At 34.2% G+C, this 17,114-nt stretch overlaps 1 protein-coding gene across 7 annotated transcripts in view; it reads left to right on the top strand.

The window, feature by feature from the left end:
• Positions 1–17,114, top strand: part of LOC115209122 (myeloid leukemia factor 1) — an 81,812-nt gene that overhangs the window by 44,558 nt on the left and 20,140 nt on the right. For 6 of the 7 annotated variants that reach the window (XM_036501314.1, XM_036501313.1, XM_029777262.2 and 3 more), the window contains one exon: positions 13,351–13,552. In XM_036501314.1, the coding sequence (XP_036357207.1) occupies positions 13,367–13,552 (186 nt within the window). In that variant the 5' untranslated portion in view covers positions 13,351–13,366. Of the gene's footprint in view, positions 1–11,757; positions 11,849–13,350; positions 13,553–17,114 lie in introns of those variants that run through there. The other variant, XM_036501315.1, reaches the window with a different exon arrangement.

The following is a 17,114-nucleotide window of genomic DNA, read 5'->3' as shown; positions in this document are numbered from 1 at the left end:
CAAGTATTTTGTTGCTATTTCTAGTTTCTGGATTGCGAAAGCACTCTCTTCAAAGTGAGGACTAATATACCAGTTGTTGACTTTTAATAAACTGTTCTTGTTAACTGTTACTATCTCTCTAAAATAATCTGACATAAAACTGCAAATGATCTGTTTGCTCCAGTAAAGCTGGGTAACATTGATGGTTGTGTATCTCTTGCCACCAGTTAAGAATACTTTGTGAGGCTCTGTTTTAATTTTCATACATGTAAACTTAATCCATTAATATACTTCAGTGTTTGATGATAAGTAGATGCTATCAAAGGTAAAATGCTGTGATATTCAAAAAATGTTTTAATCTGGTTAGCAAAAGCTGTCGAAAAGTATATGCTGTGGTATTCAAAGGCTGTTTGACTGTGTTAAACATCTACTTCCATGTTTTTGTTTTGAGTAGAGGTGGTCAATAGATATTTATTGATATGAAAATTTCGTTTTGGGGTAGAGGCTGTTAATAGTTGTTGATGTAAAAGTTTCTGGCTTTTTTGAGTTTTGATATAATCACCTGGATCTCTTCTGGTGTCCAGTTGAGTAACCCAAATGTTGATATGAGTATTAGTGCAGTAAGCACATTGTGGGCTAGTAATTTATTGTCTACAGAAAGCTTTGGAGGTGCCTTCCCCACTTGTTGCACATTTCTTATTAGAAGTTCCTGTTTACAGTTATGAAGAAACACTCATCCTGGCCAAACTCTGTCCCTATATTGTTTGCAAAAGCCATACCCAGGTCAAAACTCCTGTTCATACCATTCATATTTTTGGCATATACTTTCAGGTCATTTACAAACGATCTTGTGTTAGTTTTGTGTTTCTGTCCTCTGGTGAGCCAATCATGTCCTTCACATTACCTCAACAAAAAGAATAAGGGATTCACTGCAATTTTAAGCGTTATCAGAGACATGATGTTTCTTTAAAATACATTCCTCTTATACTTTATTCTATCAGAGACAATATGTTTGATTTCAACCAGGTTGTCTATGGTCTTGATTATGATCTCTGGAACTTAAGCAAGTCAAAGTGTCTGTAGCATCCATAATTAAAATAGAATTGAATGCTTTCTTGTAATTAAGTCAGGCTATAACAAAATTCTTCCTATTATGCTGCACCTCTCATACATTTATTGATTAGAAGCTGCTCAACACATTCAGAGCCATCTTTCTTCGCTGTTGTTTATTCAGACATAATGATATTGTTATTGTCACAGTAATCCTGAAGGAATAGCAGATAGGCTGTGTGTGTGTTATATTAAGTTCCCCATGTGAATAGCATATTTTGTAGATTTGCTTATGCAAATCTCTGCCAGCTTTATATATTTACATCACCATTGAGAGCTTGAAAAATAATGGTCAATGAAATACCCACCCACTAGAAGGTTAGAGTTTTCTTTTTTATATCAATGTCCAATAATCAAGTCTCTTTCTGCTGCTTACTTTTGCTGAAGATTTTATATCACAGTCTCAAGGATATTACCATTGACACTTCTTCCATATTCCTTCAAGCCACACTGCATTTTGGTTACACTTCTTTATATCACTACTGGTTTTTATCTAGAATGAATCCAAATTTTCATGAGAAGGAGCATTTGGAATTTTTATTAATTCTTCCTTCATTTCTTCCTTGACAACAAATTATCAGGTCATTAAGAGTGAAATGTCCAATTTTGAACTGAAAGTTTATTTTACTTATCTCAACAAAAAGCAATGTGGTTAATCAAACTATACACCTAAATTATCAACACAATTTTGCCATTTATGCTTATTTATGCTGGCAGTGAATAGTTCTGGAGTGCAAGAGGTGATAGAATCACAAAAGGCTGTTTTTGCATCTTCTTCAGATTAGAAGTCTTTTCCTTGCAAAAAGTTGTCTATTGCTTGGAAAATGTGATAGTCAGTTGGTGCAAGATCTGGTGAATATGGTGGATGACAGAGTACTTCTAAGTTCAGTTCCTGTAAGTTGAGTAGCATTCTTTTTGCAACATGTGGTTGAGCACTGTCTTACCAGAGAACTGGCCTGTCTCTGTTGACCAATCTCGGTTGTTTAATTGCAAGTTCACTCATCATTTCTTCCACTTGGTTGATGTATACATCTATTGTAATTGACTTACCATGTCCCATGAAGCTGTAGTAGATGACACCAGCGCTAAACTACCAAACAGACATCATTAGCTTTTTTTGGTGAATATTCTTTTTTGGATTGTGCTTTGGCACTTTGTCTCTATCCAACCCACCATGCAGAATGCTTGCTATTGTTGAAAATAATCCATTTTTCATTACACTTAACAATACAATGCATAAATGGTTCGCTTTTATGCCATGATTGCAATGAACAGCAAGTTTCAAGACAACATGTCATTTGATGCCCGTTCAGTTTGTATTGTACCCACATGTCCAGCTTCTTTATCTTGCCAATTTGTTTCAGATGATGCAATACAGTTGGAATTGAAACATCAAACCTTGCTGCTAACTCATGTGTAGTTTGAGATATATCCGGTTCCACTCTAGTTTCCAGCTCATCATTATCCACCTTGGTCTCAGGTCTACCCAGACTGGAACTGCTCAAACCATTGATGTACAGTGTGGTCATTTGCCACATCTTCACCAAATACCTCATTGACGTTTTGATCTGTCTGGGATGCATTCATAAACAACACAAATTTTTTATCTATCCATGATTTACAAGAGAAAACTCACAATATAATCAGACACCATGAATTGCAATTTGAAAGGTGATGATATAACTCTTCAATGTTGTAAAACAAAAAAAAACTGTCAGGATAAAACAAAGTTAACAACTGTCTAACTTGGTGCATAAGAAAATTAAACATTTCATTCTTAATAACCTAAATGTTTCAACCGAATTTCTTGTTACTAATTTTCATTTCACCTACTCTCCTCTAATGCCAGATTTTCCTGCTTATATCTTCTAACATCAATTAAGTGATAAATTTATATTCAAGTGTTCTTTTGTTCTTGTCTTCATACATATATTTTTTTTCAATTTTTTTTCTTTTGTTGTTGTTAAGAATTATAACTAATTGTCTGCATTTGATAAGTGTCACCACATAACTGATAGTCTTCTAAAAGATCAACAACCTATTTTTCCCATTTTCCAGTTCCGTGATGTCATTTTTCAAATTGCTTTGCTTTGTTTACTTCTATAGTTTATTCAAGGTACTGTATAACAGTTATAATAAAACAGGAATATAAATAAATGTTTATTTTACAGTGAGATGATTCATCACTCTGTTAAAACAATTCAATCCCAATATTATTGATCTCTGTTAACATCAACTCAGTAAGTCAAATATGTACTGTCTTGTAGCAGGGATTTAAAATAAAATAACCTTGTCTTGAAACGTTTTATTGGAAAGATATTTCAGTTATCTGTATTTTAGACTCTTTTAATTCATGATACATGTATTATTGTGGCTGCTACTATTGACATTAGCAGCTAGATATGAATAGATGGTCAGTCTTACTGTTGTTACTAGCATCAGCATATGTGTTCATGAACCATGTTTGTTTACTGTCATTTGTGCTTTATTCTCATTTTTGTGAATAGAATCACAATCAACTTGCCTCTCACATTAAGCATGTTGTTTGTTGGTATTTGTTTTTTTTTTATGTGTGTCATAAAATTAGCTCTGAGTATATTTTCATTCTATTCATGTAGCCTACAGTAGGATTTTTTTCCCCATTTTTATCATTTTATAGCAATTACATAAATTATTATTGAGTTCATACCTCAAAGAAAAATGCACTTATAGTTCTGATTTCTTCTATAACTACAACGAATAAGATTCTTATGATTTGGTCTTTCTTCCAATGTTGTTGATGTATCCTTCTGATGTTATTAGTGATTCTCTGCATAGTGAATTCAAGTTTGAGATTAATATTACTATGATCTTGAATTAAAGGTTTCTTCAATCAATGTGATCAAAAGAACAGCCATTATTTATTAAAGTTAATAATTGTGGCTTTTATGTTGGAGATGGTATTCACTGTAAATTCAATGAACAGTCTCTCATACCAATTAATCTATGTGCATGCTTGTGTGTATGTGTGTGTGTGTTATTTCTTAGCTTTCTTTTTTAACAAAGCACCATCACTAAATTTGGATAACAACAGTGATAAAGAATTACATGTTGAACTTTAGAAAAATTTTGCATATATTTATTGTTCCACATACAAATTGCATATGATGACTTTCTTTGACTAAAAATCCAAACTTTTTTAGATTGCAACTTAGACATTTACTTAGCCAAGAGCACCAATAATTATAGAATGTATAATCTGAAGAGAAATCTTTGTTCACAAATATACACTTTTTCATTGATTTTTGGAAGAAGTATTCACATCTGCAGGACAGCTGACCTCTAAAACTATACATTTTATTGGGTTTTTTTTTTGTCCACAACAACTACCTGTGATGCTTGATGGAATGTTGCACCAATATTCCTTACATATGAATGCATACATGGTATGTTGGTTTTATGTTTGTTTTCCCTAGTCAGCATGGGTTAGACTTGCTGGCAAGGTTTTACAGTAGAATGCCCTTCTTGTCACTAACCCTTATTTGCTTTTCAAGTAAAGAATCTCATATTTCACACATCTTCAGAAATGTAAAGCAAGCTGGGGATTAATTGACAGAAGTGACAATGACACTGCTTGTAGTGAGCAACTTTCTAGAGTGCAAATATAAACACACACACAGATGGCAGCATGAAAGACAGATGTAAATTATTATTATGATACCTATTTAAGATGATATTGTATAATTTTAAGATGAATTGTCTGTTTTCCTAGCATGTTGAGTGGCCACATTGAGGCTCTCTTGTAGGCTCAAGTATTCAAGCTTCTTTTGCTGTAAATCCAATCGTTAGACACAAGTACTGGGTCTTCTTGGTGATGCATCCTATCTTTCATTTGCATCATACTGATGAACCTTCTCAATGTCATAGTTATAGATTAGATGAAAGCAGTGGATGATAAAATTGCTAGTCACTGGATAAAATGCCTTTCAACATTTGATTACATCCGTTTACACATTGACTTCAGATCCTGTAAAATATGGCTTTGTCTTTCATCCTAAGTGCCAGTCAAGTATGAGAGTTAATTTAATCCATAGCATTTTTCTTCAAAGTGTATGATTATGTGTCTGTGTTAGAAAACAGTGTAATCAGTTTATGTGTATTATTGTTTTATCTGGTTCTTTTCTTTTCATCATTGTCATCATTATCATTACCATCCTTTAGTATCCATTTCCCATGCTGGCATGGGTTAGATGGTTTGACCAGAGCTGATTTGACTTGATTTCTATGGCTTGATGCCCTTTCTAATAACGTCAACAATGTGTTGGGTGCTTTTAACATAGCACTGCACAAGTGATTTTACATAGTACCAGTACAAGTGCTGTTTATGTGGCACCAGCACAGGACTCTTGCAGGTCAATCCTCTTCAGCAGGGGGAGTGGTCTTAACACTTCTGTTATGGTGGATAGATCTTTTTGAGTACTATAAGGCTATTTTCTCCTTTAGTGTCAGGACTCCTGTTCCAAGATAAAACACATTTTTCTTGGCTATTCTTCATTTTGATAACTGCTAACATGCAGCATTTTCACTTGCAATATAAAGGATTTATATCTTTTGCATATTTGACCATATGTTATTCTCAGTCATTATCATGAATCATAAAACTTCAGTTCTTTCATGTTTATAAATCATGTATAGTCCCCCCCCCACTTCGACTACTCCTTTTTATCCAACTTCTCATCTTCTTTCATCCATTATATGGCCTCTCCTTGGTGGAAACCCTTTCAAGCAAAATGATTGTTAGCTGTTTGATTTTGGTGTTAACAGCCTGTCAATTTTATGTCCATATGTTTCTAACAATACCTTTTGTATGGCTTGGTTTTCAGCCTTTATTTCTTTTATCTATTATTTCACGGAACAAATAGTGTTATTCTGCACCACTGCTTTGTGTGTGTGTGTGTGTGTGTGTGTGCGTGCGTGCTTGTGCATGTGCATGTGTAAGAAATGGAATTGCAACTTGTTCCTTTATTCTGTGAAACTGCATCCTTGCTCTGTTCATCATTCTAGTGTGTGATTAATGCTCGGTGAAGTTTTGATTTATATAGAATTTATCCCAGTTAATTCATATTATTATTCTCCTACAACACATATGTGTAATACTTCAAACAAATGCTATCTTAACTATGGAACAAAATAAGGAAATAATCTATTATAGACAACATTGTCATCATTATCATCATCATTATCCTATATTTGCTTTTCATGCTCTTCATGGGTTGAACATAGTTCAAATCATTTCTTACTGAGAGCTATTGCACATGGTGCTTATATATTTTCTTTGACTTGTATAGCAATATACCCTTCCTATTGCCAATAGGAGTGTTTACAGAGTGCTTTGGGCATGCTTACTTGTGGTATCAACAATAGAGAGGTTGAATATTTATATATGTTAGAATCTACACGTCAGTGTATAAGTTCATAGGGATATTGGGTTCAAGTCTAACTATCTGTTATTTTCTTTGATATGATAAGGATGTAGTCCTATGTACTAAAATTTACTAAATCATTCCCATTATAGACCATAGAGGCATAATAATATAAATAATGTTTTGTGAGAGCATTTTTGCTCTTTAGATACATTTGAATAGAAACTGGAAGTAATTTGAATAAAAGCTAATGCTAGCACAATGATAAGTAGATGAAAATATTCAGATTGAAAGAAAGAAACAGGTTAGTAAAAGGTTTGTACAGGTATTTCCTACAATAAAGCAAACCACTCTATATAAAGATATATATATATAGAGAGAAAGCAGACTGTCTGGCAAAGCAAACTTAGGTCACATAGAACAGTAGAGTCATGATTAAACCCATCAAAGCGTTGCCTTAGTATGGCCACAGTCCAATGACTGAAACAAGTAAAAGATGGAAGATAAGGCCTGGTACTATGCTTTCATAAAAAGTACCTAACAGTACTCTTTTTCTGCTACATCAATATTACTATTTCTTTGTCTTGGTTTTTAAAGTTCAGAACTAAATAGGTAGGTTTTTAAAAACTTTTTTGTATTTTTAAACGAAATTATTGAGCTTTCATGACAAAGAAATTTTAAAAGATGCCGAAGAAATTTAAAATCTGAAAGAGTAGACTTGAATTTGAAATATCTGAATTTACAAAGCTGAATTTATTATGCTTAATTTTTTTTTTTTTTTGTATCTGTGGAAAATGTTAGCTAAGAAATGCTTAAGCTGTAAAAAACAATAATCTATATAATGCCTACAGTGTGAAGTTTATGTAAAATATCTAAGAAATTCCTGTTTTTTTTCTTACTAAGAAAATAGAATATATAATGCATCTGTCAAAAATGTAGTGATTTATGGTGACAAAATTACAAAATGTAAAGAAGAATCAGTTTGAGAAAAACATATTAACAGTCCTAAAATTTCTAAAGAAAGTTTGAATTGAAATAAAAGTAGTTAGATGCTGCTTTGGATAGAATAAGAGATAAATGCCATGAAGTAATAGTGAGTTGACTAGGAAAGTATTATCTGTGCCTCATCACAGATAATTTGAAAGCATTTTAAAATAATTAAAGTTGCATATAAGAGATTAAAATGAAATGAATTGAAGAGTACAATTTTCACAAACCCCTAGTGAAAATGTAGGGAATTGAAGCTGCCCTGCCAAAATTATATGTCTTACACCTTACTATATTCTCCTAGTCATAACTTGCCATTTTTAAAAAGAGGATACATTTGAAAACAATCTGAAATAAAATAGCAAGATATCACAGCTAGACTGTCTTTCATTACAGGTCTGAGCATGATCTAAGCTGATCTGGGGCTAAACAACTACAACATATACAAGTCTACAGTGCTGTATATAATCTCTATGTACCAGTTAACTTCCAAATAGAAACCGGCCATATCTGGCCTATATATTTTACCTCCTTTTTGTTCAAAACCACTCAGATCCAGCCTCTTACCCTATCCTACAATATTATTCCCAAAGTAAAGAGTCACATCGCAGAAATCTCACAGTTATGAGATAATGCATGATTAATTCAATGCAATGTGAATAAACAAGCATCACATTTGGTAGAATAATCTGAACACTAAAGGGTTAAAGAAATCTAGAGACTCACTGACCTTTTTTTTTTTCAAAATCATTAATGATGTACTAATCTATCTAAGTGGATAATAGGATCAAATCCTTGGTCACAAGGTTGCAGGTTATGATTTTGAGTTATTTTTGTCTGCTTTAGGGTATGTAATTGAAACCTTACTCTGCTTAATTGAGTAACCAAAAATAAAAACAAACTTTTCATTCATCTGAGAATATGCCTGGCCAATTTGGTCTGTGTTGAATTCAGTTGACATTCTCATTCTAACCCTTCCTATTTTTATTATAGCTATGCTATCATAATATTCAAATATTAGAAATAAAGATCATAGTTTCAGGAATGGTATTTGGAAGTGCAAAAACAACCACATATATAAGAGTAAAATTTAAATGTTTAGGAGAAAGGATTGCACATAACATTTAGAATAGGATTTTAGAAGAGACGCAATAATGATGGTAGTATGCAATGGGAATTACTGCAAGTAATTAAGAAGTAGAAAGTGAATAAGATTTTGTTTTGTTTTTAGTTTTTAAATGTTTAAAAAAGAGAAACTTAATGAAATAAATTATCAGTATTTAAAATGCAATATCTTATCATCAGTATTTCAAATGTAGGTGCAGGTATAGTCATATGATTAAGAAGTTTGCTTCACAACCATGTTGAAATAGGGTCAGTACCATTGCATGGCACCTTGTGTAAGTTTGTTTTACTACAGCTCCAAGTTGACTAATGAATGAATTCAGTAGACAAAAACCTGGTTTGCATATATATGTACTGTTTGTGTACATGTGTGTGGATGTATCTTTATGTATGTCCCTTACCTTTTGATAACAGTTTGGTAAAAAGAAACAGATAGAATAAATACCAGTCTTGAAGTATGCATTGGAAATGATCTGATTGACTAAATCCTTGAGGCCATTGCCTTAATATCTTCACAGTCCAATGAAAGTAAAAGAATATAATTCTCATTACAAAAAATTGTGCTTTGGATGAATTTCTGTTAAGAAAAATTTTCTTCTTAAACTGCTGTGAACAATCTTTTACTTGTTGCAGTCATTACTCTGAGGCTGTGCTGAAGCACCACCTTGAAGAATTTTTAGTTGCATGGTTTGACAACATATTCTTTTTTTAAGCCTGGTACTTATTCTATCAGTTTCTTTTGTTGAACTGCTATGTTTTGGGGATGTAAACACACCAACACAAGTTGTTAAGTGGTGATGGGGGATAAACATAGACACAAAGACATGCACACACGATGGGCTTCTTTCAGTTTCTGTCTACCAAATGCACTCACAAGGCTTTATCAGCCCAGGGCTATAGTAGTAAACACTTACCCTTGGTGGGACTAAACCTGGCTCCATATGGTTGGGAAGCAAGCTTCTTACCACATACCTATGCCTACAGATAGTTTTATGAAATAATTCTTTATATTTCATTTTATTTCCGTTGCTGACAAAAACATTAAAAAATGGCTATTTTACTTTTGCAATCAATATTGATCAAGTTCAGTATATACTTCAGAATATATAAATTGATGAGTGGTTAATAAGAGCTGTACAGGCCCTGTACAGGGATGCCATTAGTAAAGTAAGGGTCAGCAATGAGTATAGGGAAGAATTTTGGGTAGAAGTAGGAGTCCACCAAGGATCAGCTCTCAGCCTCCTCTTATTAATCATAGTCCTCCAGGCAATAACAGTGGAATTCATGACAGGTTGCCCCTGGGAGCTCCTCTATGCTGATGACCTTGCTGTCATAGCAGAATCACTACCAGAACTAGAGAAGAAATTTCAGGTGTGGAAGCAAGGTTTAGAATAAAAGGGCCTTAGAGTCAATGTTGCAAAAATCAAAGTCCTAGTAAGTAGAAAGGCGAACACATCACAAACCCCTTCAGGTAGATGGCTCTCCTCGATCTGTAGAAAATGTGTAGGTAGAAACTCCATAAGATGTACCCAGTGTAAGCTCTGGATGCATAATAGGTGCAGCAACATCAAAGGAAAGTTAACTGGGATGATAGCTTTTGTGTGTGGCAGATACACAAAGGCAATAAATACTGCAGATGCTCAGAAAATGGATTCTATCACATACCAAGGGAAGAAACTAGAATTAGTTGATAGCTTCCGCTACCTAGGTGACCAAGTCTAGTGGGGGTGGATGCTCAGAGAGCATTGCCACTAGAATAAGAATAGCTTGGGCCAAGTTCAGAAAGCTCCTACTTCTACTGGTGACAAAGGGCCTTTGTGAAAGGTAAATTGTATGATGCATATTTACAAACTGCCATGCTACACGGCAGTGAAACTTAAGCCATGACTACTGAAGACATGCGTAGGCTTGAAAGAAATGAAGCTAGTATGATCCGCTGGATGTGTAATGTCAGTGTGCACACATGACAGGGTGTAAGCACCCTAAGAGAAATGTTAGACATAAGAAGGATCAGATGTGGTGTGCAAGAGAGACGACTGTGCTAGTATGGTCAGGTGCTGCGTTTGGATGAGGAGAGCTGTATAAAGAAGTGTCACTCCCTAACAGTGGAAGAAACCCATGGAAGTGGGAGACCCAGGAAGACGTGAAATGAAGTAATGAAGCATGATCTTTGAATGTTGGGCCTCACAGAAGCAATGACGAAAGACCGAGACTTCTGGAGATATGCTGTGATTCAGAAGACCTGGCAAGTAAAGTGAGATCACAGCTGCAGCCTGTACTAGTGTCACAAAACCAGCCCATTTAAAAAGTAAAAGTACCTTTGAATTGTTGGGTGACACACCGTGCTTGAAGAGACCTATTGAGTCAAGTAAAATCAAAATCAAAATCAACAATCAAATCACAATCAGATGGAAATTGTAGTATGGCCGATGCAAGTGCCACCTGACTGGTGGCACACAATAAGCACCATTCATGCGTGGGTCATTGCCAGTGCTGCCAGACTGGCTCCCTGTGCCTGTGGCACGTAAAAAGCACCATCCGAACATGGCCGATGCCAGTGCCAGCTGACTAGCTCCTGTGCTGGTGGCATGTAAAAAGCACTCACTACACTATTGGAGTGATTGGCATTAGGAAGGACATCCAGCTGTAGAAACATTGCCAGATCAGATTGGAGCCTGGTGAAGCCTCCTGGCTTGCCAGTCCCCACTCAAACTGTCCAACCCATGCCAGCATGGAAAACGGACGTTAAACGGTAGTGGTGGCAGCAGCGATGGTGGTGGCAGTGGTGATGATGATGATGATTATGATATAAACTATCATGTCTTTTCTGAAGTAGTTTTACCAACTGAAGAAAAATTTCATTTGTTGTTTAGAGTGAAGATATTCTTGTTTATATTGAAATTAGCTTAGGAGATAGTTATGGAACAATATTGTTTTGGAGAGGGAAGATTATAAATATTGTTGTATTAAGATGAGTGAGATCAATTTTGCTAAAGGTTTGAGGAATTGAATATGTCCAGAAAATTAAGAACAGAGGCTATGAAGGTAACAGTTATACAATAAAGACACAGCATATTTCTAAGTTAAGCAATTCATAAAATCTTGATGATCAACAGTCATTTTATGAAGAGATTTGTTGTTTTTATCTGATGTCATAAGGGATGATCCTTCTGTGATGTCATTAAAAAAACTCCAGTGTGATTGTAAAAGTCATTTTGCACAACAGGTTTTTCGCGAAATTGTTGGTTAGTTAAATTTAATTATATTGTAAAAAATATTGTGTGCGTTGTAACTAGAAGAATCACTTCAGCATTTGTTAACAAGCTATTATGTTTTAAAATGTTATGTCTTGTTGATCAAAGATATTCCTTGCTATCTTATTGCATTAAATCATCATTAATAAGCATTTTCTTGTTTTAAGTAATGAATTAGAATTATACATATTGCTGTTGTTGGATAAATGTTTTAGATTGTTAGAAATTTGCTCTGCAAAGCAAAAGAAGCCAATTTGATATTTTTGTTCTTATGATATGTGTGAGAATTTTGATCTAGTTGGATTTCATTCAGCTTCCATGTCATTTAGCAGCTATAGAATTAATTTATACATCTTACTGCATGCTACATATTTAAATCCTTTTATGCTTTTGATTGTGTGAACTTCTTTAATGCTTTCTGAATTCAGTTATTGTTTAGCATATGTCAGTAGATCTATAATCAAAGTATTTAAACCAAAATTATCCTGTCTTATTCACATGTAGGTCAACTTGGACTATGTTATCTAATGAGTCTTGCCTTTTTAAGTCAGTAGTGTGCAATTTGATTGAGGAGTGACTTGGTTGCTATTTCTGTTGTTTTCTGAATTTAGTATTAATAAGTACAGTATTCATATGTATTTGTTTAATAAAATTCGTGCTTCCATGTAATAGTTGATTTTTCTTCTGAAATTGCTAATTCTATCCCACAAGTTCTTAGTTACTTTAAGTCAGTTTTCTGCATATTACCATTTTGAATCTTTCTCCTCAAACCTTACTCATCGATATGTGCATCCTTTGTTTATGATCTGAAGGGGTAGGGAATCTGGATGATAAGAATTGGTGAGGTCTGAGTCAAGGTGGCGTGAGACAAGAGTAAGGAGACTGCACATCTATGCCCCAAAGGCTGGAGTGTGTTGGTGAGCAACTCTATGCAAGATGGTATGGTGGATTCTTTTCTGGATGCAATCTAAGACATGCATGAAAATACTGTTCCCAGATGAGGGAGCAGTATTCCATTGTGGGTTTCATTTGAACTCTATAATCAATTACCAGCTGCTGGGTACTGAAGTATTTTCTGGTCTTAAAGAGAAAAACCAGTTTTGGGGGTGCAGTTTTTACTATGTTGAAGATGAAAGATCATGTGCAGCAACTTTTATTATTTTACTTGTGTATTATCTATGATTAGTGGGTGGCAGGTATAAGTGTTCCCTTAATATATGCAGTGATTGTATCATTGTGTTGTTGAGACTTCATTGAAGATTGAAATGACCTTATTGGAAAATGGTTCTTTAGGTCTGTTCATGGCTTTAGGCTTTAGTCTTTAATTAGATTTTTATATTATGATTAATAAATAAAACTTTTACCATAAAAATTTGATGTTGTTAGACAAAGGAAATTTTTTTACAAATATTGAAATAGTGGTAACATTTTTTGTAAAAATTTGATGTGTTATTGTTTGTAATGTATAATCTTCATTATCTTTTTATGTTAAGGTTTCCCAAAACTCACATGCGCATGATGGATTTTGGATTCAGTGGGCGAGAACACATTAGGAATCAACAGAGGTCTAAAAGCTGTGAACGTACTAACTGTAAAAATGATTTAGTAGGATTTGGATTAAATGAAGACTATTTTGGAATTAATGACATCTTTAATAACATGCGTAGAATGATGGCTGGTATGAATCATTCTCTGGTAAGTAAATATTTGTTTTTCTTTTTTGAAATGAAAACAGGATAATATTAGATAATGATTATTCTCATCACTAAAGGTGTGTAATTTTAATTAAAATGTCTTAGCTTATTACACAGGTGTGCTTGGTATGGATGTTTTCTTAACATAGAAAGTTGCTTGTATAGTAAAAAAAAGCTTGTTGTTTAAATTTGATTTCCTCTGTTAATTCAATAAGCCAATTTCAAAAAATTAATGCAAACTGATCCAAGTCCTCTAAAACAGAAAGAAAATATATCTCTACTGTATTATTGATAAAAGTTTGGGTTTACTTTATTGATTTTTTTTTATCTCTAAAAGGTTATCAATGTTATTTATAAAAATATGTGCCTCCACTTAAATAGATACTGAATTAGAAACGCTACCTAAATTGGAACGCTTAGGTCTCTTGGGAACCTAAACTCTCTGCTTTTAAGTGAACTGACATTTCAAATCTAACAGTTTTACATAACTATCATGTAATTGTATCTGTATGTGTGAGACAGTCTCTTTGATGCACATGGATACATACAGGTATATTTTTGTTGATATTTACGAAGTATACTTAATACAAACATATCTAGATCTATTGTTTGCATTTATCCAAATGTATGTGCTTTGAATGTTTCTTCCTGATTATCTTAAGTGTTGCAGCCATATTTATTTAATTTGATACATTTGTTTATCTCTTTCATGCCTAACATCTATTGTATGTTGCTTTGGTAAATAATCAATACATCTTGTATCTCTGGTATAAAATGTTATTTTCCAGTTACAATGAGTGATGTAATGGTGCCATTCCAGCCTTTTTACCCAATAACTATTGCTTACACTCTTTTCTTAATTGTTTTTCCTTTATTTTCACTATCATACTCTTACTACATCTCTGTTATACCCTGGGCTGTGGAGTCAAAACAAAGAACTTTGATTCTGACTCCTCTACTATTGGCACTTCTGATTCCGACTCTTTATATAATTAAGTGATTGTGGTCTACATATCTCATAAAGCATATGCATACACTTGTACTTTGAGTAGGCCTATATGTTACAACTGTTTTATATTAAAGAATAAAGACATTGTGAGTCAGAGTTGCTATAGTTTTACTGACTCTGGCTACCCATTAATTGTTTCCAACTCCACATCCACAGCCCTGGTTATACCCCACCCTGCTTAAACCTTCCATACTTTCATCTCTATCAACTTTTGCAACTACTTTTTAGTTTAACTGTTCACTGCTGTGTCTTCATATTGTTTCATACGGTCATTCCTCACACAAGAGTTTGTTTTTGTTTTTGTTTTTTTCTTGAGAGCATTTACAACAAACTAAATGGCTGTTCTTCAGGTGAAGATAATACAAATCTAAAAAATAAATGTCTCTGAACGTATTCATGCAAATGTTTTATCTGCAGAGTATGTGTGTGTATGTGATGCATTTCAATTTTGATGTAGTTTCTATAGCCAAATGCCATTCCTAATACCAACTGCTATATGGAGTGCACTGGGTGCATTTTGTAGCTCTAGCAATAGAGAGATTGTCATGTACTTGGCAAGACTAAATAGTCCTCTACCCTGTGTTGTTTCCTTTCATTCCAAGGAAATGTGACTGAGAAGATGGATAGAAGAGTGATGACAGAGAACAAAGGGGTGAAGGAAGAGAGAATATAAGTGTGACATAAGAACAGAGTGATGAGGGTCAGAGGTGGGGTAATGAATGTCAATTGTTGAAAAGAAGATTAAAGGGAGCATAATGGAGTAGGAGGTAATGATAGGAGAGGTATGATGATAGAGGAATAGGAGTGTGATTGTAGGAAGTAATGTGTGAAAGTGTGAATGATTGGAGGATAGCACTAATAATAGGAGATGATAAGAAAGAGCTAGTGATAGCAATAGAAATGGACAATATTCAGAGAGAGCAGTGAGTGTTATAAAGTGACATGTAGAAGAGAGGATGCTGGCAAGCAGTAGAGTGGTGGTAGAAAGTTACTGGATACAGAAAAGAATGATACTATTGTTCAGTACACAGGCATTGTAATGGATGGTAGTGATGATGGAATTGAATATGGATAGATCTAATACCATTCCTCATATTCATTATATCAGACCTAAGTGCTATGATGTAGAGAGTATGAGAGTGTAAATGACAGACAAGAAGCTATCAAGGACTAAGGGCAACAGATGGAGGCTAACAATAGTTTTGTGATTTACACACTCATGTCTTGATAACATAGATAAGTATAATGGCTCAAATATAATGGAAGGATAAATGTGATTGCACAAGCTCATTATTTTCCTACAAATAGCTAAGTTAATGAATTGAAATAGTTACAAGAAATGAAAACTGGGTCACAAAACTAAATTTACAAAGGTGCTTTACTCGATTTACACTTCTATTCTCAAGTAGAAGACATATATGTAAAAAATGTATCTTTTATCTTTTACTTGTTTCAGTCATTAAATTGCAGCCATGCTGGGGCACAACCTTGACGAATTTTTAGTTGAATGAATTGATTTCACTACATTTTTTTCTTTAAGCCTAGTACTTATTCTATCAGTCTCTTTTGCCAAACTGCTAAGTTACAAGGGTGTAAACATACCAACACCAGTTGTCACACAGTGGGGCAGAACAGACACAAAGATGCACACACACACATTTACACACACATCTCAGCTATCCCATCTAGAGTGAGAACCATGTGCTATGGTGGCTTGGGATTCAGAGGCCCACATCTATTTGGTGCCTTGCCAAAATATTTGAGGGACCTTCATGGAGTGGGAGTAGATGTTTTCAAGAAACAACTTGACTTCCTGCTATCCAAGGTCCCAGATGAACTAATATCAAGACAGAGGATTTGGGTGGGCAGTGGCAATGTCAGGCACACTCCTTCACCAGAAGCCAACCACAGAATTGGCCATTAATGGGGTGATTACACTGGTGGTGCCCCAGCATGGCCCAGTCTTAGGGCTAAAACATATAAAAGAATAAAAGAATATATATATATATATATATATATATATATATATATATATATATATATATATTATCGTCACCATCATCTTCATTTAATGTCCATTGTCCATGCTGGTATCTTTCAGTTTCCATCTATCAAATCCATTCACAAGGCTTTGGTTGGCCTGAGGCTATAGTGGAAGACACTTGCCCAAGGTACCATGCAGTGGGACTGAACCTGGAACCATGTGGTTGGGGAGCAAACTTCTTACCACACAGGCATGTCTACGCCTGTATATGTATAAAATTTATGAGCCATTATTATTTTATTCAGAGAAACTTTGAAGAAAGGAAATACCTATATAGTATGTTTATTGAAGGAGTTTTATATTACAGATTATATAAGAGTAAATACACTTAACATTTGTCTGTGTTAAGAGCATGCATTCAAACTGGAAAGTATCATACATCAGAACAGTTGTGTATATTGAACAGAAAATAATGAGGATATTTATCAAATACAATGTGTAGAGGGTTAAGTAAGGTTCTCTGAATTTAAAGATCAATCAAATATCCTATGTAACAGGGAGATAACAGTA

The sequence above is a fragment of the Octopus sinensis genome, linkage group LG3 (assembly GCF_006345805.1).
Source record: "Octopus sinensis linkage group LG3, ASM634580v1, whole genome shotgun sequence".
Classification (NCBI taxonomy): domain Eukaryota; kingdom Metazoa; phylum Mollusca; class Cephalopoda; order Octopoda; family Octopodidae; genus Octopus; species Octopus sinensis.
This window is presented reverse-complemented; position numbering and strand designations above follow the sequence as displayed.